The sequence below is a fragment of the Taudactylus pleione genome, unplaced genomic scaffold (assembly GCF_031769625.1).
Source record: "Taudactylus pleione unplaced genomic scaffold, aTauple2 ptg000203l, whole genome shotgun sequence".
NCBI classification, from domain to species: Eukaryota; Metazoa; Chordata; class Amphibia; order Anura; family Myobatrachidae; genus Taudactylus; species Taudactylus pleione.
Window position 1 is genome coordinate 4,948,274 of NW_028284605.1, and position 25,167 is coordinate 4,973,440.

At 40.4% G+C, this 25,167-nt stretch overlaps 1 protein-coding gene across 2 annotated transcripts in view; it reads left to right on the forward strand.

Annotated features, from left to right (window-relative positions):
- The window catches only part of SSH2 (slingshot protein phosphatase 2), a 276,663-nt gene extending 251,933 nt beyond the window's left edge, over window positions 1-24,730 (forward strand). The window contains exons 6-16 of one of the 2 annotated variants that reach the window (XM_088477775.1): window positions 1,783-1,904; window positions 4,819-4,884; window positions 5,683-5,748; window positions 5,931-6,125; window positions 6,819-6,912; window positions 8,040-8,168; window positions 12,877-12,923; window positions 13,945-14,091; window positions 17,002-17,202; window positions 18,856-19,663; window positions 20,019-24,730. In XM_088477775.1, coding sequence (XP_088333901.1) covers window positions 1,783-1,904; window positions 4,819-4,884; window positions 5,683-5,748; window positions 5,931-6,125; window positions 6,819-6,912; window positions 8,040-8,168; window positions 12,877-12,923; window positions 13,945-14,091; window positions 17,002-17,202; window positions 18,856-19,663; window positions 20,019-22,031 — 3,888 coding nt within the window. In that variant the 3' untranslated portion in view covers window positions 22,032-24,730. Of the gene's footprint in view, window positions 1-1,782; window positions 1,905-4,815; window positions 4,885-5,682; window positions 5,749-5,930; window positions 6,126-6,818; window positions 6,913-8,039; window positions 8,169-12,876; window positions 12,924-13,944; window positions 14,092-17,001; window positions 17,203-18,855; window positions 19,664-20,018 lie in introns of both variants that reach the window. The other variant, XM_088477774.1, reaches the window with a different exon arrangement.
- The last annotated feature ends 437 nt before the right edge of the window (window positions 24,731-25,167 follow it).

A 25,167-nucleotide genomic window follows, 5' to 3' on the forward strand; every position in this document is an offset into this window, starting at 1 on the left:
GACGATCTCACTCCCATCCATCACTTACCTACTACAGTATTAGCCAGGGACTAAAGAGCAGAAATCACTTTGGTGAGGATGGACATATGAATGACCCCCAGTTGCCATGTGTACTAAACAGGCTTGGTTTACAAAGCACTCTTTAACAATGTATTTTATGATATTTCGGTGACAAGAGCGTCTGGTTTAGTGTAACTTTTTCTGCCGGCCCTGGTTTCGGGCATTCTTACACTGGTATTCTCTGCCTGCTCCTGTTGCGTCCCATGATTTCTCTGCCAGTGATGCAAGGCAACTTCTTGGAATGACAAGCCGGCAGCATGCAGTTTCCTGGAGACTTGGCACTGCTCACACTTGTGTTCTTGCAGAGTCAGCCCTGACGGCGCACACTGTGGCTGGAGCAGGACTAGAGCAGCTGATGTCTTGCATTGAATGTAAGAATACAATAGACTGTAATCCCTGTGGTGTCTCCTGCCGCTCTGCAGATGTCACCTTTTGATATGACACACTGGGCAGGAAGCTCCATTTCCCGAGTATAACGCTATCTAAGCATCGTTCTAGCTTATGCTGTAAATACTGACCACTCTTATACCAGAGTATAATCCTGTCTTTGGATGGGATTTTTCCCTGTTTATCTTGTTACATGTAGGTGTAGACATAACAGTCGGGCTAATATCAATATGTTGGTCATGTGAGAAGCAACAGCAAAGTCCACGTTCTTTCCTATCCGGTGTTGATGTGGTTCTGTGCTCAGTTACAGTGTTTGTACATAGTGTAGTGTTGCATACTCATGACCAGTAGTGAAGGTAAAGCATAGTTGTCAACCATATAACTTAAACCACCTGAGTACTTAAATGTACCATTCTAAATAACACAAGGAAATTTCTAAGCAAGCTACATTTATTTTTCATGCTTTAAAAGGTTGTCAACGTAGCAGGATAAGTTGTCCGCAGTCACTTCTGTATCTGCAACTAGTGTCCTGAGTTTACTTTCTAATGTCTGTTAGCCTGGGGGAAGCATCTGTTGCCTTGCTGGCTTGGCCGAGTATCACAGCTCTAACAGGAAAATATTCCTCGTCCGTGTATCTCCCTCTTATATCATTGCACTGTACTTCATTAGCAAAACCTGATGATTTAATCTGAAATTAGATTTAATTTTGCTTTACATTTAGAATGTAAATTTCTAAATCTCATATTGCATTTTTGACTAAAGAGCTTTAAAGCATGGGAGAACACTTTTCTACCATTTGCTGTAAATCATGCGAACACTTTCCCCCAACAATACTGACTGACTGTGCCTACATGGTTAATGACTAGCACAAACTTTAAAACTTAAATGTGACCGTATTTCCCCAAAAAACAGGTGGAACTTTGTTTCTCTCTGACTTGCAATGGATGTTTAAATCTTCTTAATGGTTGGTTCTACTTTCACTGGGACATTGTGAAATTTGTATTTTGAATTTTTCCTGCCCTCATACATGTGCCTCTGTTGTATCTGATGTAATTCTGGTTTGAGTAATAGGGGAGGTGTCACAATTTCTGTGGGAAGAGTACAAGCTGTAATCTTACTTTAAGACCGGAGCATGTCTCTGTATGGTGTATTGTTACCAATGGATGTACAACTACAGGTGGGCTTTAATTTGTTTCTTCAAGTTGCTTGTGTGGACTTTCAGCCTGATGTGCAAATCTGGGCTATTAACATCTATTTATTACAAGTCCTGTCATTGATGATCATGAAAATGACCCTATTGTTTCAAAATGTTTTGTCTTTTTTCTCCCCATTTAGGCTGTGAAATTGGAAAGCACCTATCAGAATCGAACACGTTACATGGTTGTCGTCTCAACTAACGGAAGGCAGGACACAGAAGAGAGCATTGTGCTGGGCATAGACTTTCCTTATAGTGACAGGTACTTCCTGATTATTCAGTGTAATATACTTTATGATTATTTTGTGTATCAGATTGGATGTGTTTTTAAAAGTGATTTCATTGTCTGATCATTGTATTTGTGACTAATGCATTTTGCTGTAAAATCTCATTGGGGCCTGATTCAGAGCAGTTTCCCTCTGCAACGCAAGCAGCGCAAATGCATTTATTGTATATGCATGCAAGGAGAATATTGGCTGCTATGGCATGTAAAAGAAATACTGGGATTCAATTTTATTATTTATTTTTTACTTTTTTTATTATTTTTTGAAACTCTGAAAATTAGAATTAAGATAGGGCACTCCCCTTCCCAACTTTAAATCTCTCTGCACGTTCTAAAACTGCCCCGTCTACAGTGCAACGTTTATTTACCACGGTGCAAATTGCTGCGTTTTTTCTTTCCTATTAGCTCCTGGTGTGACAGGACTTCCAGCGAAATGATGGTGATATGATCACTAGACACATATCACACATCATGCTCCTGTTTATGTTCCTTATTTCTTGAAAGGCTTTTTATGTCTTGCTGTATTTTTTTTCCAACTTTCTCTGGCAGCTCGAGACTCCCTACTTCTCAACCTTCTTTCCTGCCAGCAGCCAGTGGGAAAAGCAGGGAACTGCTATGCCAGGAATCTCCAGCAAAGTGTTGTTCATGGCCGCACAGTCTGGTTACTATGGAAAATATTTTGCTGCTTGTTTTGAAACCCCACCTGTGCGTGGTGCCATATCTGCTGCGTTGTCTTCTCTGACACGAGCTTGGCATGTGATGGTTTTGTCACCAGTCGTTTGGGAGGAGGCATGTTGTTTTTGTTGTCAAGTATGTTCCTAAAGTACAACAACTGCTGTTTGCTCTGTTCTCAAGTACTAAGTTTAAAAAGAAAAGGTTGGAACTGTCAACAGGGAGGGGTGGTGGTGATTGGTGCCAAGAACAAGTTCACAGTGGGCAGCGGGATAAATGGTTTCCAAATGTCATTTAGTTCTTTAGAACAAAATAAAAGGTGATGAAATAGCATAATGTGTTTTTTTTTTTTTTTTTTTTTTTTTATTGTGTAACAATGTACTTCTAATGTGTTGGGTTTTTTTTTATCATCTTTTGGGGTATCTTGCATTATACCTGAAGCCGTACATCTATGATGAGTCCTCAACTGGAGGGGATCCAGTTGAATAGCCGTCAGTTACCATGTTGACGTTCATAGGGGGAAATTACATTTTTGTGGACGCCCCCTGCCTGGCATCTATATGAATGGGCGCCCGACGGAGCAATTTAATTGTTGCTCCATTCGGACACCTAAAGCTGCTGGGGGTCACATTTCTTCTTGCAGCCTCGTGAGGTTCGAGAAGAAATATGTGCAAAGTCCTTTGTTTTGGGCGCCCTAACCACTTCTTTAGACGTGTTTTAGCTGACTTGCGCAGCTAAACCCGGTAATTTTTAGCTGTGGTAAATAGTAATAGGCGCCCGAACAGAGAAACAATTGAATTGCTCCGTCGGGCACCTATTCGTATAGACGTCCGTACAGCAGGGGGTGCACGTAACATTTGAATCGATCATAGGGGTATATTTACTAAAGTGCAGGTTTTTAGAAGTGGAGATGTTGCCCATAGCAACCAATTAGAGATCTAACTAATTCTCATATAGAAGATGCTATATAAATGTTAAATAGAATCTGGTTGCTATGAGCAACATCTCCACTACTAAAAACCCGCACTTTAGTAAATATACCCCATAGTGGCGTCAATAGTATGTCGACATGGATCAACATATCGACATCCTCAGCATTTTGAGATGTTCACATTGTCAGCAACTGAATTATCGCCATGTGAAATTTTGACTTTCTCAGAATGCCGACGGGTAGGCGCTGCTGGGAGGGTTATGGTTAGGCAGCAGAGGGAGGTTATGGTTAGGCACTAGAGGGGTTAGGGTTAAAATACTTAAACCGTCGCTCCGTCAGAGGTCTGCGCTAGAAGTAACTGTCACGTGACCCCCGAAAGCCACGCTGGGGCAGCAAGCCTTCTGGACTCTTGCAATGTATTAAATTAGAGGCATCATCTTATTGGCCCACTATGCCGTCCATCCAACAAGTAGCTTCCTCTATCTTCAGCCACTAGTTCACACCAGGAAACCTAATTCTGCAGGTTATAGAAGATTGCTTCAGCCTGCTAACCTGTACTTTTTAACCTGAAATGCCTGTACAAAGGGGCGAGAGGAGAGCTCCTATTATGTATTTGCGATGTTTCGTTAATGCCTATGTGTATTTATTCCTAGTTCAGCATGCACTTTCTTAATGGAGGAATTATGTGGTCCTCTGTTCAGGGAATCTGTCATTTCACATAGTAGAGGCCAGGCTGCTTTTAGATCAACAGGTCAGGTTTCTCGGGCTTACAGGCCTTAGTATTTATGACAAGTTTTTAGGTGGGTTGCTAGGCTTCCTTAATCAGTTCTCCCTAAAAATACCCCTCACGCCATGAGATGCCTTGCTTTTTCCATGCACTCATCACATTCACCGTACACACAATTTGAGTAAATGACTTCTCATCAATAAGGGTCAAATTACAATAAAAAAAATTTTCTAGGATTAATGTTTCCCTTAATCTGTACCTGTTTACTGCAGCCGCTATTTCATGTCTTGCACTAATTTCCATGATTTTGCAGCCTGCTCATTTTATGGCCAACCAGTAAAATAACTGAGTCATGAGGCAATTGTGCCTCATGTCTCACTGATGTTGATAGTTCCTAATGAAGTGATTGCTTATAATACACATTAAGTGCACCTTTCCTGCTCTGCAACCACAAAAGCTAAAATGACCAAATATATAAAAGTTAATGAATATTAGTATATTAGTCAGTCTCTGGCAGATCCTAGTATTTTAACTATTTTTACTTTACTCTTGTGTTTTAGCAGTTCATGTACTATGGGCCTCGTTCTTCCCCTGTGGAGTGACACCCTTATCCACTTGGATGGGGATGGGTAAGTTTCTTATTATTTTTTTTTTTATTTTGTGTAAATATTTGTATTTAAAGTTGTACATGTGCCTGATAGTTTGTTCTGCTCCTCTTAGCACGCCTCATTCTTGTCCGTCCATGCTTGGCAAATCTTTCGGTGACCTTTTACTGTGCCCTAGCTGAGCTGTACATATAGTTCTAGGTGACACCTCACTGTACCCATGTGTGTCTGAGCACTGGGGACATGGCTGAATAAATGTGCCATTTAAAACATAGTGCATACTTGGTAGCAAAGGGCATATTTTGGATTTAGATATACTTTCAGACACGTGTTAAAAGAATATGCAGGGGATCTTCGGATTGGTCTAGTTTTTTATTAGTTCTTTTTTTTATTAAACATGAAAAAATATATAGATTTAACGCTACATACATACATACAAAATAAACCCCCTCCCCCATACAATACACCCTAAGTACATCTATAATATAACAATAATCAGTTGTTAACCTAGTTTGAAAATATACCAATACACAATACAGAATATTAAACCTATAAGACTGAACCATATTAGAGTATACTATCCACTGAATAGACAGTTTTAACATCTTGAATACAGTTCAAAATGTATATATTTTATAAAATGGATTGGTCTAGTTTATGGAGAATAATAATGAGGGTAAAAGCAAAGCATACCCCAGGAAGTGAATCCTATTGTATAATTTTATTTTATTTTTTTCATTATTATTTTGTGAATTAAAAAAAAAAAAATGAATATCTACTGGTAGACAGTGAATGATTTCCATGTGTTTATCTTTTTGCTAGAGGGTTCAGCGTGTCCACAGATAACAGGGTTCATATATTCAAGCCTGTGTCGGTTCAAGCCATGTGGTAAGTAATAGATCTTTTATATTACATACAGTCACTCTTTCTTTCTGTTAGTGCTTTGTAAAACCACGAATACACATGAGAGAGAAGTCCTGGGAATGACCTCTATTCTCAGTTGTTGGAACTAGCCACATGTCCATGTTGATGTATACTTACTTTACCTTTCTTTTCCCTCCCTTTTACAGGTCCGCATTGCAAAGCTTGCACAAAGCCTGCGAGGTAGCTCGTGCCAACAACTACTACCCAGGCAGCCTTTTTTTAACATGGGTTAGTTACTATGAGAGTCACATTAACTCTGACCAGACATCTGTCAATGAATGGAATGCTATGCAGGATGTGCAGTCCCACCGCTCCGATTCACCGGTCCTCTTCACCGATGTGTAAGTTGCCTCATGCGGCTCTCATTATTGCCTGGTTTATCCTCTCCCTTCTCCTTCCTTTGTGCAGACAATATGCAACTTTAGTATAACCTGAAAGTGCCCTTGGCACCCACAGTCAGCTATTTTATGGACCCAACCAATATTAACTGCACATGTACTAGGGAAACTCTTAACTGAGGGAGACAATTATTTGGTTCTCTCTAATTTTTCATTAATTTTCAATTCTAAAAATGTTTGCCTCCGTTGCTTTTAGGAAACAAGTGTGTAAATGTTTTATACTGGTGATTGCACAGTTGAATTATTCCTTAGAGAACACTCCTCGGTGTAGCAGTCACTTCATGTAAAGAACTTGTTTCAATCTTCTTACACCCATGCCTTTCTCCAACATCCCTGTCCTCTAGTGATTAGTTGGGCTATTTTTGCAGTGGGCGATAAGGCCCTAAGGAATTGAGGTTAAAGGAATGCAAGTTGCGATTAGTTGCTTTCCAAAACCATAAATGGACCTGGACGATACTGTCCTTGGAAAGGTGGTGTAGACGGGTGTCCCATGCTGAAGCAGCCATGGAAACCTCTCTGGCTGTGTATCCAGGACATAACATGCAGGATAGTCACCTCCCAGAGCTCCAGCACCTGTCTGTGATAACATGTCATGTAACTCACTGTGAATTAAGTGATATCACTTGTTTTTTACAGCCCAACAGAGCGAGAACGCACCGAGCGTTTGATTAAAATTAAATTAAGAGAAATCATGATGCAAAGGGACCTGGAAAATATCACATCCAAAGAGGTGAGAGGTTCACATACAATTTTAAGGGATAAACTTCATAGTTTTATTAGTGTGAAAAATAAATACATTCAAGATAAGAATGAAGATCAGACTCGCTCAATATTTTTAATTCTTTTCATTCCTTGCATATAAATGCCAAGTACCAGCCCTGACTGGGCCCTTTGCCCAGTTCTTGGCTCCAGAAAAGATTTGAGTACTAGAGTGTAGTGGTCCTAACAGGGTATTGGCGTGACCTATAATGCACTCCTAGTTCTATTAAATATACCCTGCCTAGATCAAGTAAGAAAAGATTGTGCATGCAGGACATGTTTTCTCCGATTAATTATTAGGAGTAGCCAATAGGGACACAAACGTACAACTTAAAGTTTAATGAGGCTTCTTTGAAAAAAAATATTAACTTTGTTTTAATGTCCTATTGATACTAAGACCATTTTATTATTATTATTATTATTATTATTATCATCCTTTATATGGCGCCACAAGGGTTCCGCAGCGCCTTACAAAGTACAGAAACAAATGAGCACACAAGACGACAGTTACTAACAGTACAGGCAATATAGGATAAGTACATGATTTATAAACAATGCTGCATAACACCTAAATAATCAGCAGGGTGTCAGTAAGCAGGTTTTAGGTGCCATTGTAAATGAAAGTAAAAGTAAGGCGAAAAGAAGCACGTCAGGGAAGAGGGCCCTGCTCGCGAGAGCTTACATTCTAAGGGGAGGGTCAGACAACAGATGGGCTAGATAGTGAGGAAGGAGGAAACATTTTATTGTTTATATGTCAAACTCAGTGTTTCCAAGCGGTGTTTACAGTTAGAAAAAAATTAAATGTAGTGCACTTGGCGGCCATTTTGTACGCTGCAGTACTATTTAATTCACTAGTGTCACTGAAGTAAGAGTGTCACAAGGGCCTTTGTGATACAAGTTAATGAATAAGGCAGTCTTCTTGGGAGTATTGGTACAGCTCCCAATTTGGCTGCCTTCACTGTGCATAGGAGACAAATCAACTTTCACCCATCTTTAGTTATACCGCAGTTAACTGTAATTTATAAATGTCGTTCACCTGCTTATATAGCCATGTGCCGTATGTCATCCTGCTTCCAACACCTTGCTACTTCTTTGTAGATCCGGACAGAGCTGGAAATGCAGATGGTGTGCAACCTGAGGGAGTTTAAGGAGTTCATTGACAATGAAATGATTGTGATTTTGGGACAGATGGACAGCCCCACTGAAATCTTCGACCACGTCTACCTGGTAAGAATTGTGTTTGGAGATTGCTGCAGTGTGTCCTTCATGTAAGTTATGTCATGTATATTTGAGTGTATCATTCTCAAGCAGTTCGGAGGTCCAGCTGAATTAAAATTCAGTTAAGCCGAGTATCCACTTGTCGATATTAATGAGCGTTTGAACGATATCGTTATCGTTCAATTGCACATTAATCGTGCATAAATCGGGCAGTTTAATGTCGGAAACAACCAACAATGCGCGCTCCCGCTGGTCGTTTCCAACATCAATCACCACCTGAACTGTCAGTCTGCTGATAACGACAAATTGGGCAAGCTCAGGGATGACGGGGGGTGCCTACACTGAACGACATATCATTCAGTGTAGGCACTACAGGGGCTGAGGAACGCTTATACGATTACAATGTTGTAATCATACTGTCGTCCCACTATCTGCTAGTGTATATGCAGCTTTACTCTGCTAATTTTATGTTTGCTATGTGAAACTAGTTCACAAGTAACATTAAGTTCCCTATTAGAAACATTTAAGACATAGATGGTGACGCTTATGCATACGGTAATGGTTGATATGAGGAAGTGGTTTTCATGTACGTAAGGACTGCTTTCTCTAATGTGTTGCTTCACAAGTGTGTCCCCTGGGTTACTGGCATTGTGAGTTTTTAGCCAAACACCTTGTGAGTTTATTGTTCAGTATTTGTTTTTGCAGTGAGAGCCTAATATCCACACTGTTGGCAATGATCACTGAGTGCCAGGGTTGGATTTTACTTGATGGAAGTTTTCAAGGTTATTCCTGTAGAATAAATATTTTATTTTCATTGCAGTTGATCATTTGGGTTCAGCAGTCTGCATCTTTCTTCAGATCTTGTTTAGGCAAAATATATATAGAATCCTGTAGAAGGCAATACGCATGTTATAAAAAGCAATCTATATATAGTTTACACAGCATAAATAGCAATGTGGACCATAGCCATGCAACATAGTACTATGCTGTGATGGGGCTTTCACCCAAAATTTGACTGAACGTTTTTAGCCAAATTACGAAAAACCAGAGGGTTCTGAAAGAAATCCCCACGTGTTTAAACAAAAATAGGGATTTTGCATATTTGTTTCCGATGGTCTGAGATTGTGAAAACTACGCACCTGTCACCTGTTTCTCACTATTCCATTTTCGAGAGTGTGATACTTTGCCGTGAAAACGGCACTTAATGCACCTAATTGAGTCCGGCCCTAGGTGGTGAATGTAGCTCTGATTGAATATACCCTGGGTGCAAGGATAGCCCTTATTGTGCTGATTGATCATTGCCATTGGATTTTGATTTGTTGAGCAGGCTACAAGCATAGCGTAATGCGTGACCAGTTTAAGATATATTAATTAGGCCTACCAAGTTTTCATTGGTGTGTAGCCAGCTCACAAGGGTTCTCCACCCCAATTTCATTAAGTAATGTTTCTGTATAATACACAAGTAATGATATTACTCCTGTATATAATGTGTTAAGCTGGGCATACACTGCCAGATAAATGCCTGTCAGACCAACAGACATTTTATCTCGCGGCCTGACACCCAGCAGATATCGCGGGCATACACTGTGAGATATCTGTGTGTTGGCCTCGATATCTGCGCTCTGCCCCCAGGGAGGAGACCCTTCCCCGTTCCTTCCCTGTGAAGGAACATGGGAAATGTCCATGTCTGGGCATACATTGCCCGATACGGCCGACATTTAACTTACAAAATATTGCACCGGACAGGCATGCTGGACGATCCGCCATGCCTGACCGATATTTTATCCTCGGTCACCCGCACACACCGTGCAATTATCGGGTCGATCTGCTGATATTGAGCAGATTGCCCCAATAATTGTATAGTGTATGCCCAGCGTGAGAGATTACATACATTAATAATCTCGTCTGTCTTTTATATAGGCACTGACTTCCTCAGTGACTTCTGTTATTCTTACAGTTTACAGTAGGAGACACAGTATCCCATTCATAATGCTCCTCTTGCCACCCCTACTTGCACATGTCACTCCAGCAGTTTATAATTTCATGGTCTCTAGATCTACCAGGGAATGATTTTAATTTCATTTCCACTGTTGATCTATTAGTTTTCCACACAGCTCTGTTTCCACTGCTGGGGGTGCTGGCAGGGGGACGAGATGTATGCAGCCCTCGTCCTTTCTTCTCTTCCGAAGAGCGGAACCCTGTGGATTATTTTATCACATCAGAGAGCAGGAAACAGCGGTTGCGTTTGGAAGCTGGAAGAGGTTAATGGCAGATGACAGTCAGGCTCTCTGGGGACGTTTAAACTATTTACACTGCAAGGACACTGATCTGCAGGTCCAGAAAGAGGAGGACAGGGAAATGTGGCGATATCAGCAGGCTTTGTTGTGCAAGGAAGAGTATCTTCAAAGCTGGGTTTCTGAGGGGTATGAATGATCCTTGGCAGGCTCCAATATTCCCTGAGGGGAGAAAGCAGCCACAAATACAGTGAAGTCTTTCCAGAGTCCACTGCCAACATATATATGGTACCCTAGGGGATAAAAATAAGTGAAGCTTTCTCTAAACAAATTGAGTGGAAGCCCTGACATCAGCAAATATACAGTTACCATTCAATAGCATGTCACACAAGCCTGTCTACAGGTGAACAGCGGAGTTTGGCAATCGTTCCTTTTTTGTGGCTGGATCGTTCATTTGTATTCTGGTAGCAGCAGACTGGGATTTGTCTGCTGCGGGGCTCTGGTATTGCTTGGCGTATGAGATAATGGATTTAAAAAGCTCACTCTGTTGGGTTTATGAAGATCACATAGCTTGATAGCAAGGCTTTAGGAAATATCTGGTTCCAACATACCTGCAATCTACTTAGATATTTTTGGCTTAATATTTTCGTTAACAACTGGATCAAGTAAATAAACACACGATTTTCTACTTCTTTAACATCAAGATGATTTCTATATCATCCTATTACTTGAGTTGCTCTCTGAAAACTGCTTTGTGGTATGTTTATATGGCTGCCACTACATCATAGCCATATTTTATCAGGAAAGTGTAAACTGATCGGAGTCTGAGCCGGTCAGTCGAGAAGCTCCTCTGTCATGTGATGGTGGGGGAACGACAGGTGATTTATGCTATGACCAGTCATGTAACAAAGAGGGGAAGCTCGAAAAGCGCTCTCATGATGACTGTGATTGCCATTGCAATACCGTGGCACTTGGCAAACTAAATAATTGACAGCTACTTAAAGACATAATTGCTAAACTAAATGGGTCCTAGTCCCATCCTTTACCACCTAAATGCACTCTAGAGTTTCCTGGCATAATTAGTGCAAGAGGACCCATATATTGGACATAGATTTATACTGTTTTTCTACATGGACCATGAGTAAACTTCCGGGTAAGATTAATTTTCTGCCCTCTAAATTTCCTGCTGTCTTATCTTTTTACAGTCCTCATGTCCCTGAGTGGTGTCCTGCACTGCTCTGCAGTTAAGTATACTCCTAAACTGTTGTGTTGAGGGAGGATCATCACTGATGAGGCAGAATTTTGGGAGGAGATAATGTGACAGTGCAGAGAGACAGACTTAGTAACCCTTTTTATTGGGGCTAGGAAATTTCAAGCATTATGAATATACTACACTTAACATTTTTGTTTTTCAATTTAAAATGCCCACAAGGAATTTTTATTTGAACTTTATAAACAACATGTCATATTGTCTTAGCCAGAAATCCATAATCTGGATGTTTTTCAATGTAATTGTAACATGTTGGCTCATTACACCCATTCCCCATCTCCCATGTGCTTAGATTTGCTGTCAACTAATACAGGTCAGTGAAAGTCCAGCATGTGTGTTAGATTATTGTAGGCCACCCCTGCCCCTATGGATTTCTGAAGCCCTACCTGGTCTTTATCACTTTGCTGTCGTCCAGTAATCAGGCACGGGAAATCTTTCTATATCTTGGGATAAGCAATTTGCTTCGGTATCATTAGGATGCTTTGTTTGATAGCTGAGTATACATTACCAGTGCAGTGGCTTCATCTTCTGTAAAGGAAAATTACAGGATTGTACATTGATTTATTAAGGGCTGGAGGCACTCGGAAGATGTGCCTGTGGTCTGCTTTTGGGAACCTGAACGCACACCCTGGTGATTGTCATGCTCTCCCCTTGGGCATGCACTATGAATCCAGAGGTGAACACAGTCGGCTGCTTTTTTTTTTTGCTTTTTTTCTTTCTCCCCTCAATCTCTTATGATGTCTGTAAAAAGTGACTTTCAGCGGTGGAGGATGGTACCTGGTTTGACAGGTTGTCCCTCACCCTTCTCAGCTGGGTCCAATTACAGCATGGAGAATGAAGTCATCTGTTTACGTTCCTGCTAGGTTCTGTGTGTTACTCCTGCCTCACCACCAAACGGATACAGGCTGCAAAGCGTTAACCCTTTCCCTGTCCCCACTATACAGACGTGTATAATGAGCCCCTCTATTGCTGGTTAATTATATGCACCAAACCATGGACATGAAATAGGTTCTGTAATTTTACTATATATATTTTTTTTTTTTTAGTTGAAGGAGGGGTCCTGGCTAATTGTGCTTTTCTGTATTTAAATTGATGTTTTATAAGAATTGCTAAGATCCCTCTCATTGGGGTGATTGTTTTTATCATCCAACTTTTGCAATCTGCATTGTAAAAGTGTTTCCTAGTGCAAATAAATTGGTATTTATTTTCCCAGGGCTCAGAATGGAACGCCTCTAATCTGGAAGACTTGCAGAACCGAGGGTAAGTAACTAAAATACAAAATGAAGAAACCAGAGGGAAAAATCACAGCATGAAAGTGCAGTCTTTTATGTTAGAGAATTTCTTCTCTTTACATTCATAACCTAAAGGAGAAATATAGGAACTTCTCCCTCACATTCAGGTGTGAAAACCTACCTATTGTGCAGTGGCCCTGCCACTCTTGAGACTTTCAGGTACAGGAGAACTACTGACCTAAACTCCCCATATATTAAATGAGGTATGGCTGCACTTAATGTGAGAAGATTCTGGATGTGTCCAAATATTCAGGCTCTGTGCAAGATTACAGCTTGTTACTCACTGTATAACCCCCCCTATCCTCCTGCCTCGTCAGTCTTGCATAACTTTACTAATGAAGTTCTTCCAACCTTTGTAATGTAGGATTATGCAAACATAAATTTAATATAAAAACTGCTTTCATAGGTACTTTATAGATAAAGAGAAGTTCCTGGAATGTTTGTATTTATACATTATTAATGTTATTTTAGCAATATTTCTGCGTTTTTCTCCTAATGTGTCCAAGTTTTTTATAATAATTTGTGCATAGTGACAAAATCTGCATAATTTTTTTTTTGTGTGTGAGAAAAGGCCCGTAGACTGGTTTTGCCACATGGATAGTTCTTAAATGCTTGAATTTACATTGTGCCGTTTTCTGGGGGTGAAAGCCACTACCCTTTATTTTTCTTAATATCAAGGGATAGGCACTTCTTGGCCTTTTGCTGTTAGAGGACCATTTGGCCGTTAATATTAGTTTCCTAGCCTTTTGGCGTAGGTGACTATCTAACCTGGAACTTTTAAAACAAATGTCTAGGAAGGTGTCACTGACCAAACTTCCTTGAATCCTGTTCCTTTCACAGCAATATTTGTTCTAGTACTTTGCTGACGTTGATATTTTCTACCCACTTGTGAAGTTTTTGCGGAGTATATGAAAATGTCCCATTGTTCAGAGAAGTCTGAGAAACTATTTCTTTATGCATTAATCATTGTGTTTCTGCTTTTAAAACAGGGTCCGGTACATTCTGAACGTCACACGAGAGATTGATAACTTCTTCCCTGGTGTCTTTGAATATCACAATATCAGAGTATATGATGAGGAAGGCACTGACCTGCTGGCCTATTGGAACGATACATATAAATTCATCTCTAAGGCAAAGTTAGTACATTCCCGTAGTCCTTCCCGTAGTCCTTCCCGTAGTCCTTCCCGTAGTCCTTCCCGTAGTCCTTCCCGTAGTCCTTCCCGTAGTCCTTCCCGTAGTCCTTCCCGTAGTCCTTCCCGTAGTCCTTCCCGTAGTCCTTCCCGTAGTCCTTCCCGTAGTCCTTCCCGTAGTCCTTCCCGTAGTCCTTCCCGTAGTCCTTCCCGTAGTCCTTCCCGTAGTCCTTCCCGTAGTCCTTCCCGTAGTCCTTCCCGTAGTCCTTCCCGTAGTCCTTCCCGTAGTCCTTCCCGTAGTCATCCCCTGTGCCTTATATTGTTGTTACTACATTGACTGATTAGCGTATGAGTGATTTTCAATTTTGGGAATTAAATTCCCGTAGTCATTCCCGTAGTCATTCCCGTAGTCATTCCCGTAGTCATTCCCGTAGTCATTCCCGTAGTCATTCCCGTAGTCATTCCCGTAGTCATTCCCGTAGTCATTCCCGTAGTCATTCCCGTAGTCATTCCCGTAGTCATTCCCGTAGTCATTCCCGTAGTCATTCCCGTAGTCATTCCCGTAGTCATTCCCGTAGTCATTCCCGTAGTCATTCCCGTAGTCATTCCCGTAGTCATTCCCGTAGTCATTCCCGTAGTCATTCCCGTAGTCATTCCCGTAGTCATTCCCGTAGTCATCCCCTGTGCCTTATATTGTTGTTACTACATTGACTGATTAGCGTATGAGTGATTTTCAATTTTGGGAATTAAATTGTCCATGGGCTTTTAGACTCCTTGGTTGACTGCCCGGAGCTATTCAGTTATATGCAAAAAGCCCTGTAGTTAAGGTGCATTTGCCGCATGCAGTAATCCCTGAGGGTGCACGTCACATGGATTTCTCGTTAAGCCATGGGGGGTACTGGAGAGATACCATGGGGGTATGCGCATCGTCCCAAGATAAGTCCCGCAGCTATTTGAATTCTCCCCCCTGTTGTAACCATTTACAATAGCAAATGTTACGTACAATTGCCAGTGATTAAAAACGACCAAATTATCAACCGTATAATTACATATAAAACCAAACTTAATTACAGATGATCACTGCCATGTGCTCATTTGGGTTGTGTTATCTGGAATACTTGGGACTTTCTAGATGAAGGTTATACTTCCTGCAATTTGCACTACAGTGCGAAAATATGCTAAGCTATATTTAATTAACCTAGTCTTTCCTTTGCTGCTCCTATATTTCCCTTCATCAAATTGAATGAATAGATGAATAAAGTAAAAAAATGGGGGCGGGGGGGAGTGGGAGGGAAACCATGCATAATAAGTAAATTGACAACAGTCAAAAAAAGTGTATATCCTTTTGAGAACAGAAATCAAGGTCACAGTTAAATATATAATCCAATGAAGTGACCGTAAGGCAGTGCAGAAAGGAAGGAAGGGAGGGAACGGGGAGATGGAGGAACACAGTGGAGTATTCAGCTGCATACACACGTACAGATTTTCTGTCCAACCATCCATCTAGTTGATTGGTTGGAATGAAAATCTGGTAACGTATGGGAGTAACTGATGATCAGCAATTTGCTCCTAAATGCTAGAAAACAGATGAAAATGGTCAGTCAGACAAGTTTGAACAAATTGTTTAGATCAAACATTTAACAAACAACAGTTTGTCCATTTTCCGGCGTTTGGGAGCAAATTGCTGATTGTCATTTGCTTTCATATCTTACCATATTTTCATTCCAACCAATCAACTAGTTGGATGGTTGGACAGAAAATCTTTACGTGTGTATGCAGCTTTAGCAAGATAAATAAGTGGAGAAAGAGCTGGTATTTACTATGATGAGCACTCAAGGGTGAAGGGAGGGCCTGATGGTAAGATACATGAAGAAAGGTGAATACCTGTATCTACAAGTTATGAACAAAGGCCCAAAATGGCCTACGTTTAGGACAGGGACACCGTATGTGAGCCAGGGAGCCCCTATCACAGACCATGAAACTCTACCTCCTGGTTCGCCCAAACTCTGAAATGTGAGTGGGAGTGATCTAAAATGGCCTGGGAGGCTAAATAGCAATTTTGAAAGTTGGGGAGACCCAATCCTCCATCCTTACACCTCTTTTATATAGTATCCGGAGATGAACTCTAGGTGGTATATTTTACTAAAGTGAGTTTTTAGAAATGGAGATGTTGCCCATAGCAACCAATCCGATTCTAGCTATTCTCTTCTAGAAGGTGCTAGTTAAATAAGATTAATCTGATTGGTTGCTATGGGCAACATCTCACATTAGTCAGTATACCCTTAGGTCTCCTACCTAACCAGATAAATTTAGAGGCAGTTTGCTGAAGGAGGATGGGACACGTACTGGAAGAGTCTGGATGAGGTAAAGAAACCTAGGGGAGCACATTCATTTTAACTGTACTGATTTGCCCAATCACCTTTTTTATATTTCAATAGTAAAAGATTGAGTTCATTTTAACATTTTTGTCCTGAATTATCTGATAATTTAGGGATTATTCTCCCCCTGTAGGTACTTTTTCTATTTTAAAATATTTCTTTTGCAGGAAATGTAATATTGTGGAGTGGGTGGTACAGCTTTTTTTAATGTTGATAAAACATTGATGGGTTTATATCACAGTTTCAAATCATCCAAATACATGTCCACGTGTGTTTTTGCTTCTATGAAACGGCCAGCTTGGCCGCCGTATCAATGCCTTAAAGTTCTAAAACATATGTTCCGTGTGGGGTGATGGTGCCATCTAGTGGTAGCTGAAACTTTCCAGAACACTCACTAAGTTTCCTTTATTTAAACTTAAATAATTCAGTAATCTTTTTTTTTTTTTTTTTTTATTCTATTGAGGTTTTATATTTTGTTTAAATTTTTTTCTTTATTACCGATTTTTATAAATAATAAATTTTTTTTGTTACCCTACAGGAAGCGTGGAGCTAAATGTCTTGTGCACTGTAAAATGGGAGTCAGCCGCTCCGCTTCCACTGTGATTGCTTATGCTATGAAGGAATACGGCTGGAATCTGGATAGAGCATTTGACTATGTGAAGGAGAGGCGCACAGTTACCAAACCCAATCCTAGTTTCATGAAGCAGCTTGAGGAATATCAAGGAATTCTTCTAGCAAGGCATGTTTCCTTTATCTTTCCCTATTCTCTTGGTCATATTTTTCATGTGCACGTACAATAAATCGCAATAAATAACCTACATACAGTAGAGACAACCACTTGGCAAACTGACCAAGTGTTTGAGAACACAGTCATTAAATTAGGCACAAAGCAAGGTTCTGGTCCCTAGGTAATTGATAAGCTGTTTTGCTTTAAACATTGATTCAGTACATCAATGGCATCTGCCTCCACTACATCCACAGGTTCTATGAGAAACGAGGTTAATAAGAGAGAATTAGTGTTTCCTGCCATTTTGTATGCTCACTAATAGTGATGACCAGCTTGCTTTAATCTGTATCCAAAATGTAATAAAATAAATATAATTGAATTGTATAGCAGTACTGGCTTATTTTGCCCTCCCAGCAGCTGTTGGCATAGGAAACATCAGATGACGGTGTCTGCAGTAGCAGTGGTTTGATCAAATTACATCAACTAGAATGGAAGTTAGCCTCTCTTGCCCAATTGCAATGTCTTGAAATACAGAAGAGATTCTTGGCCTTAAGCAACATTGTATAACACCACAGTATCCAATTACCTCCTTCATTCCATTACTGAAACCTATTTTTCCTGGCATAATAGAAAATGCTCTTAGGATAGCAACCGGTTTGTTGCAGTGCCTCATCCATAAACAGTTTATTACCCACATTCACATTACCCACATTCATTTCAGACATAACCCTTAAATCTTGCTGTTGGGCAAGGTGATGGCTGGCGTGATTGGCTATGGGCAGATCAATTGCTATAACATCCTGCACACAAGTCAGCGTAGCGCAGTTGTCCATTCTCATCTGCTCATATATTGAGGGTAGAGGTTCTAGACCAACATAAAACTTCTAAATGATCACCGCAATGGAGTAGTAATAGGAGGAATTTTGCAATGTTGTGCTCTCCTATTAAATAACACACACTTACATGTGACCTGTTCTGAAAATGTCACTATTTAGTAACCATACTGCAGGTGACTTCAAAGATTTACTAACTTGGCAAATGGTGCAAACAGCCATTATATTGAGTTACTGGTAAGAACGTTGTTGCTTTAAAACTTGAATGCTTTAAAAAAAGTAGAAAGAGGTCTGTCAAGGCATAAGTTCTCAGTGGAGGGGGGGGGGTGTATTCTTTAGCTGTAAGATGAGCTGTATTGCATATGTATAGGGATGCTTTAACTACATCTCTGTTCTGCCTTCTGTTTAAATGTAGGAGTGTCCTTAACACCTCCCACATTTCCATGTGAACTTGTAATTCTGAAGTTCACTGTGTACTTGTCTTCTGGCTTTCCTGGAAACGTCCGGTAGTGATGTGACACACAGAACAGGTGCTTGGTCGTTTGAAATGTAGAGAGACATCACATGAGTATTTGTCATGTATCTGGGCAGCTCTGTTGTCATGCCAGAAACCGCTCTGCAACCTCTTCCATTAAAAGCGGTACAATAGCAGAAACTGCAGAACACCCCCATTACCTGCTACCACTGTGCCAGCACTATGCATGCTGCTCTGATGTGAACGGAGATAGAACAGTAAAAGCTTTAGGGATAGGAAGACTCATTTATATGAAAATTAAATGTTCCCCTAATTAGGCATTGTGGCTTACTGTATGTTTTTGGTCTTACTTTGCAGCAAGCAGAGGCACAACAAACTCTGGCGTTCTCACTCAGACAGTGACCTGTCAGATCACCATGAACCCATTGGGAAAACAGGAATGCACATGAGCAAAAAGGACATTACATCTTCAGCTGAGCAGCTCTCTGATATACATCATTCCTTTACACTGGGACCGCAAATTGAGAACTGCAACCCCAATTGCCCCATCAGCAGCTCCCTGTGCAATGCGAAGCAAGCACGTTATGAGTTTACAGCCTGTGATTTTCACACTGGACAAATTGAGGACATTCTAAACCTCAACACAATGAATGGTTGTCCAGCACGATGCTGCTCCGAGTCTTCAGTGTTCCTGGACAACTGTAGAACCGATCGGTTCACCGGAGACTTCTCTCCACATTCTGAAATGTTTACCCATCGAGCTGAGCTGCCTGACCTGACGCTGGAAGACATGGAGAAGGATGCACTAAAGCATGATGATAACTGCCATCTCTTGCCATTTGGAGAGCCTGCATCACACACATGTGATCTCCCAGAATCTCTCGACCAGCCCTCCTTTACGTCCCAATCCGAAGATATGAGCGGTGACAGGATTGATTTCCTAAGTGCACTGGAGAAATTTGTGGAATTATCTCAGGAGAATCGACCACGGGCATGCTCCGCCACCCGAGCAGATGAGCAAGTAAGCAACACTAGGAATGGTGTCTTGAAAGCTTCATGGCCAGAGACGGGCATCTGTGAGAATGTGATGGACAAACGAGTGAGCGCCGATGTTGGTACACCACAGGCCTCTGATGACTCATCTACTGATGAGGAGCAGCCAAAGGTAAGTACTTCCAGCAGCTCTTCAAAGTTCCTTATAGATACATTTGTTTTTGTTTTGTTTTTTTCAATACACCACACACTGCATCATTTGTTATTTACTAAGGAGTTTTGTGGTCCTTGCAAGAATAAAGTTCTTTACACCAATGTGTTCGTGTACATAAAGTGACCACCTCCTACAATCCCTTTTTATTTTAGTTAAGTTAAAGTCCAATTCTGATGACCTCAGAATGGTTTTATATTTTTTCCTATAACTTTGGTTATCAATAATCATAATATATTTGAATATACTTGTATTCCCATAAAATTAAGAGATTATTTAAAGGCCTATAATTTTTATTTTGTCCCCTTTTTTCTAGGAGGTCTCTGAACAAGTTCAAGTTCCTCTCCCCAAATCGCACTCTGAAAATACTATATCTGTGAAAGAGATCATAACAGAGATTGAGTCTTTCAACCAGGGAGCATGCCAGTGCCAACAGAAAACAGACAATCTGTCTAGCCAAGTACAAGCACCAAAGAGAAATCTAATCCATGATCTGTCAACTGAATCTGCTTGGGAGCCAGAGAACAACTGTAGGGAGCAGAGCGATGGCAGCACAGCACTGCCACCCGACAAAGTGAAAGACCAAGCATGCCGAGAGGGTAAGCAGAGTCCTCAGGATGATTGTGAGAACTCGAGTGAAACAAACGACCATCAGGAACTTTCAGGCCAGGCTTCCAAGTGGTGCGCTGGTTCTGTCCGAAGAGCCACAATGGAATTTGAGGAACGCTTGAGGCAAGAGCAGGAACAGCAGCACATTACAGCTGTGCCAACACGGAAGAACTCAAAAAATGAGACTACAGGTTGTGATTCTGCTTCAAGATGTAGGTTTGAAGAATCTTTGCTTGATGCTGCAGATCATGAAAGGGATAAAAAGGTCAGAATAAAGGTCATAGAGTTGGAGGCTGCAGAATCTACAGATCCCCAGTCATCTCTGCTGTCTGAGCCGCATCCTGTGCAGGTAAAGCATGATTCCAACCATTTAGAACTTGCAGTAAAACTTAAAGCATCAGAAAAAGAACATCAAACCCTTGTTGTTTCTGAATCCTTGGAGAGGAAAAATGATCACTTACAGTTTCCAAAGAGAGTTGACGTTTTAGAACCTAACCTTGGGATTAAATCTTATGACGACAATGACAATGACATCTCTCCCCATGAGTCTGGAATAAGTAGCGAGGTCATAGTTGTAGAATCAGAGACTTGTAATGACCTAACCTCAGAAACACCATTAACAGATGCCTGTATAAGTTCATCACATAGTTCCTTTACACATATAGAAAGCCTACCATTGCTTAGTCCCTTGAAATTGGGGTCACCGGATGTATCGTTTATAATTGGCAGCCCTCAGGAGGAGTATAGTCTTGCAACAGACTTTAAGAATCAAAATATAATGAATCCTAATTTCTCAAGTCCTAATTACTTGTGTCACCCCTGCTCCATTGTTTTAGAAGGTGCCACTGAAGAATGCACCAATACTGATGAGGATTTAGGCATCCTAGCAAATTGTAGAGACTCGTTCCAAGGTGACCTCATTGTGGGCCTTGATTTAATGCAAAGGGAAACAGATAGTGCCTTGTCCCAGTTGAGCCATGAAGATCTTAACTTAATCAATAAACTTACTGAGAATATACGGGAATTACGTGAAGTTTTGGATGTTTCCTCCTTCTCTTTTGGCCTTCCCCATAGCTCGAGTAGTGACAGCATTAAAGACTTTGGTAGCAGCCCTGGTGTGGTCAAGCAAAGAGCTAAGGAAATAGAAGCAAGGATTCGGCAAGCTGGTCTCACCACTCCATCCCAGATGAAACGTTCTGCATCTCTGGCCAAACTAGGCTGTCTAGAACTCTCTAAAGATGATTTGTCGGAGAGGGAATCTGTATCGTCTGACAACAACCAAACTTACCCTGACCTGCTTCAGAGCTCTCTCCGGATTGTGCCAGGGAACTATGAATCAGATTTGCAGATAAAATCAGATGATCCACCGGAAAAGCTTTGCATCCTTTCTGTAGATGCCTCCTCGGGACTGGAGCCCACAAAACATTCTTTGGAACAGATTAAAACAGCAGAGTGCATAGTGATGAGCAAGCCGGTAGAAAAGCCTCTTGTGCAGTATGCCAAAGAGTTTGGTTCAACTCAGCAGGGTTTACTTTTAAATACTGAGACTGAATTGACTGTCTCCCAGGAGCACCTTCACCCATCAGTGGTACTAAATTCCTCGGTCCCACTGGTAACAGTCTCTCCCAGGCATGAACATGGTAGAACTCATCCTTTGAGAAGACTTAAAAAGACCAATGAGAAGAAAAGGACAACCAATCCACTATACAACACCATGTAGTCCCGGAACATTTTGTTTGTTTTTTAATTCTTCTAAAGGGGCAGGTGTAATATGTGAGGAACGTGCACTTTATTGGTTAATTTTATATATTTTGACATATTGTTTTACTGTTCCTGATGCATGTATGGTATGGGCTTCCCTTACTCCTTCCCTTTGTAAATAACACCTGACTGTGCACATGTAAGTCAGTGTACAAATATAAATATATTTTGTTTTTTTTTAACTCTGAAACCTCAAATGTTTTGTTTTAAGAGATCCTTAGTAAAAGCAGGTTACTGTTCCTAGTTTTCAGGCTCTGTTGCCTGACTGATAAGTCTATCAATGCTGTAAGAAACAGACACACTTTCAGATGCTGCTTTAACGCTCAAGATCAATGATCTGTCTGAGGGAAGGTTTTAGAACTTTTAAAGTTCTAGGCTAGCCAGAGGTTGCTTATCAGTTTGCTGTTGTTGCTATGTTCTGAAGTTGCCATCTCTGTCTGCTGCACGTAACACAAATCTTAAGTTATTTTAGTCTTCATATATTTTTTTATTTAGAAATGTCACTTTCTATACCTTCATTCTATATCCAATGCCTTCTTGCGTTAACAGCTAAATGATGCTCTTGGCAAGTAGTCCAGAAAGCCATATGGCTATTGACTTTGTACTATTACTATAATTGTTACTAATTGAGCTAGATGCATCCTGTTTTGTGGCTAGTTTAGGCAATGACATTACAGGTGATCTTACAGCACTGATGCAGTTTCAGCAAAATCTTTCCATTTCCTACAGCTGATAGAGCCATCTGCAGGTTATCCTTCTACTTGTGAAGTGGAGAATGCCATCACCTGTCTGCTAGAACATAGTCATCACTTTTACAAGAAAGTCTTAATAAAAAAAACAGAAAAAACATTTTTACTATGTTTCATGTATTACCACTGAAGGCTTTGACCAGTAAATGGGGAGAACCTAATTAAGGGGGACAACAAACTTAATTTGGAATGTGCTCTTATTAGTTGGTCTACTTTGCGGGGATTAACCCTTCATTACTTGAATACTGCTGTGAACCTTTAGTTTATGGCCATATTTGTTTTGCTTTTCACCTTTTTTACTATATTCTAATACTGACCCACTCTTGTATGCTGTACTTATTCACACACAGTCAGTCTAGTGTTTCTCAGTGCTGCCTATCTGTCGGTAAGAAAACGACCTGTATTTGTTACATAGGGCGTGTGTTTTTGTTAATCTCTGCAAAGCTATAATGTGTCTATCTTGCCTTCCTGGAACTGTTATGACAATTTTAAACTTAGTGTGTTAGAAACATTTTGACATTCATACAGTATATTATACATTTGTTTGTGTATGTGTGATCTATGCACACACGTATGTATAATATATATTCTATATTAAACTTTTACTGACGTTTGGGGATTTTAATAGCAAGACTTGCTGCAAACTGGAATACTCCAAGGTAATGATATTTTAATGTTGATCATGTCCTTGTTTTAGCAGTTTTTTTTTTTTTCTTAGTAATTTGCTGCTATGCTTGTTTTACAAAGACATTTTTTAAGGTCAGCTGAACTGAAAATGCCTTCTAGGTATGTATGCGTTGTATGTACGTATGTATGTGTATATATGTATATATATAATATGTATGTGTGTGTGATATATATATATTGCACATGGAAGGCGGTACACCACAACAGGTTATATCATCAACGTTTCTAAGGTATTAAACTTCAAAATGTTGATGATGTGACCTGCTGTTTGCATCAAATCACTCAGTACCGTCTTCCATGTGCATTGTTTCCTGCCGGAGTACCTAAGGAGGGCGCCGGGCTGTGTATTCGGTGAGACTGGAGTGCTTTCCTGTCTAATAAAAAAAATATATATATAAATATATGTATGTGTGTATATATATATATATATGTATTTGCATTATAGGTTCAGCTGCTTTTTTACTTGTCTTCTGTAACCCGCCAACCAGGTCTCTGAAAATAAATACCTGTTCCGTCCCAGCTCCAAATTCAAGATAAGCCACACTGTGAGTTCTTTGCAAGCGGAGACCTACACATTCCAACCAAACGTGTGACTCATTTACTCTGGCCTTAGGCAAATTGGCACTCCATCTGTTGTTGAACTATAACTTTCAGTAGGTGTCAGAGGAGCCTGGGATTTATAGTTCCCCCAATAGATTGGGGCCTATAGGTTACTTATCTGTAAGTTACACAATAATAATGCATACATTGCTGCAAAATGTGCCTGCCAAGTTCTTTGGAAATGAAGAATGAACTCATCAGGACTATGCGATCAGGTTTTAATATATTTAACAGTTTGTTTTTTATTTGTGTTTATCTTGAAATTGTGGTTAACATTTCCAATTCGGTAGCCGGAGCATCTGATACTCAATGGGGATTAGTAGCGTAAAGGAAACTCTTGTTTTCTCCAACTTCTGGGTCTGTGATTTCATTGGATGTCTCCTCTTGTCAGTGTAACCCGGTCTGGCCTCTATAGGAAGACATTTATCCACACAGAGACGCTTCATAGCAGCTCACTCTTGACAAGTGTTTTTTGTTTTTTTGTAAAATGTAAAACACAATAAGTTGGGTTTTTTTAAGGGCATTTTTGTATAAACGCTGTTCTTTGGTCTTTTACAAAAAATACTGTGGTTGAGGAAATTTTATTGTTTACATTGTGAATATTAAACCTGAATAAACAAAAATATCCATTGCCTTGTTGTGTCTTCTTAATCTAACTTTTATTTATGATTAAAAAAAAATTTAAATTGGGAAGTTTTGTTAGTTGCTGCAAACTTTAAATTTTGGATAATATGTGGGCCACTTTAATAAACTGTTGCAATATCCCACATCTACTACTTAGATACTAGAGATGTCTTCCTTTATTTGGGGGGTTTGGTAGGCGAGGAGCCATTTGCATAAGAATTGCTCTGAAATTATTAGCCCAAATGTAATAGCATGACTGCTGCAGGCACCGGCTGAATTTCTGCGGATTAGCTGCTGGTTTTAAAGCGGCAATAATTTAAACGGCAAAACAAGGCTTGTTTTGTCCTTCTAAATTATTGCTGTTTTAAATCTAGGGCCTAAATCGCTCTGCTGATTGCACCTTGCAGACTTGGGCCACTGTGTTCTATCCACGAG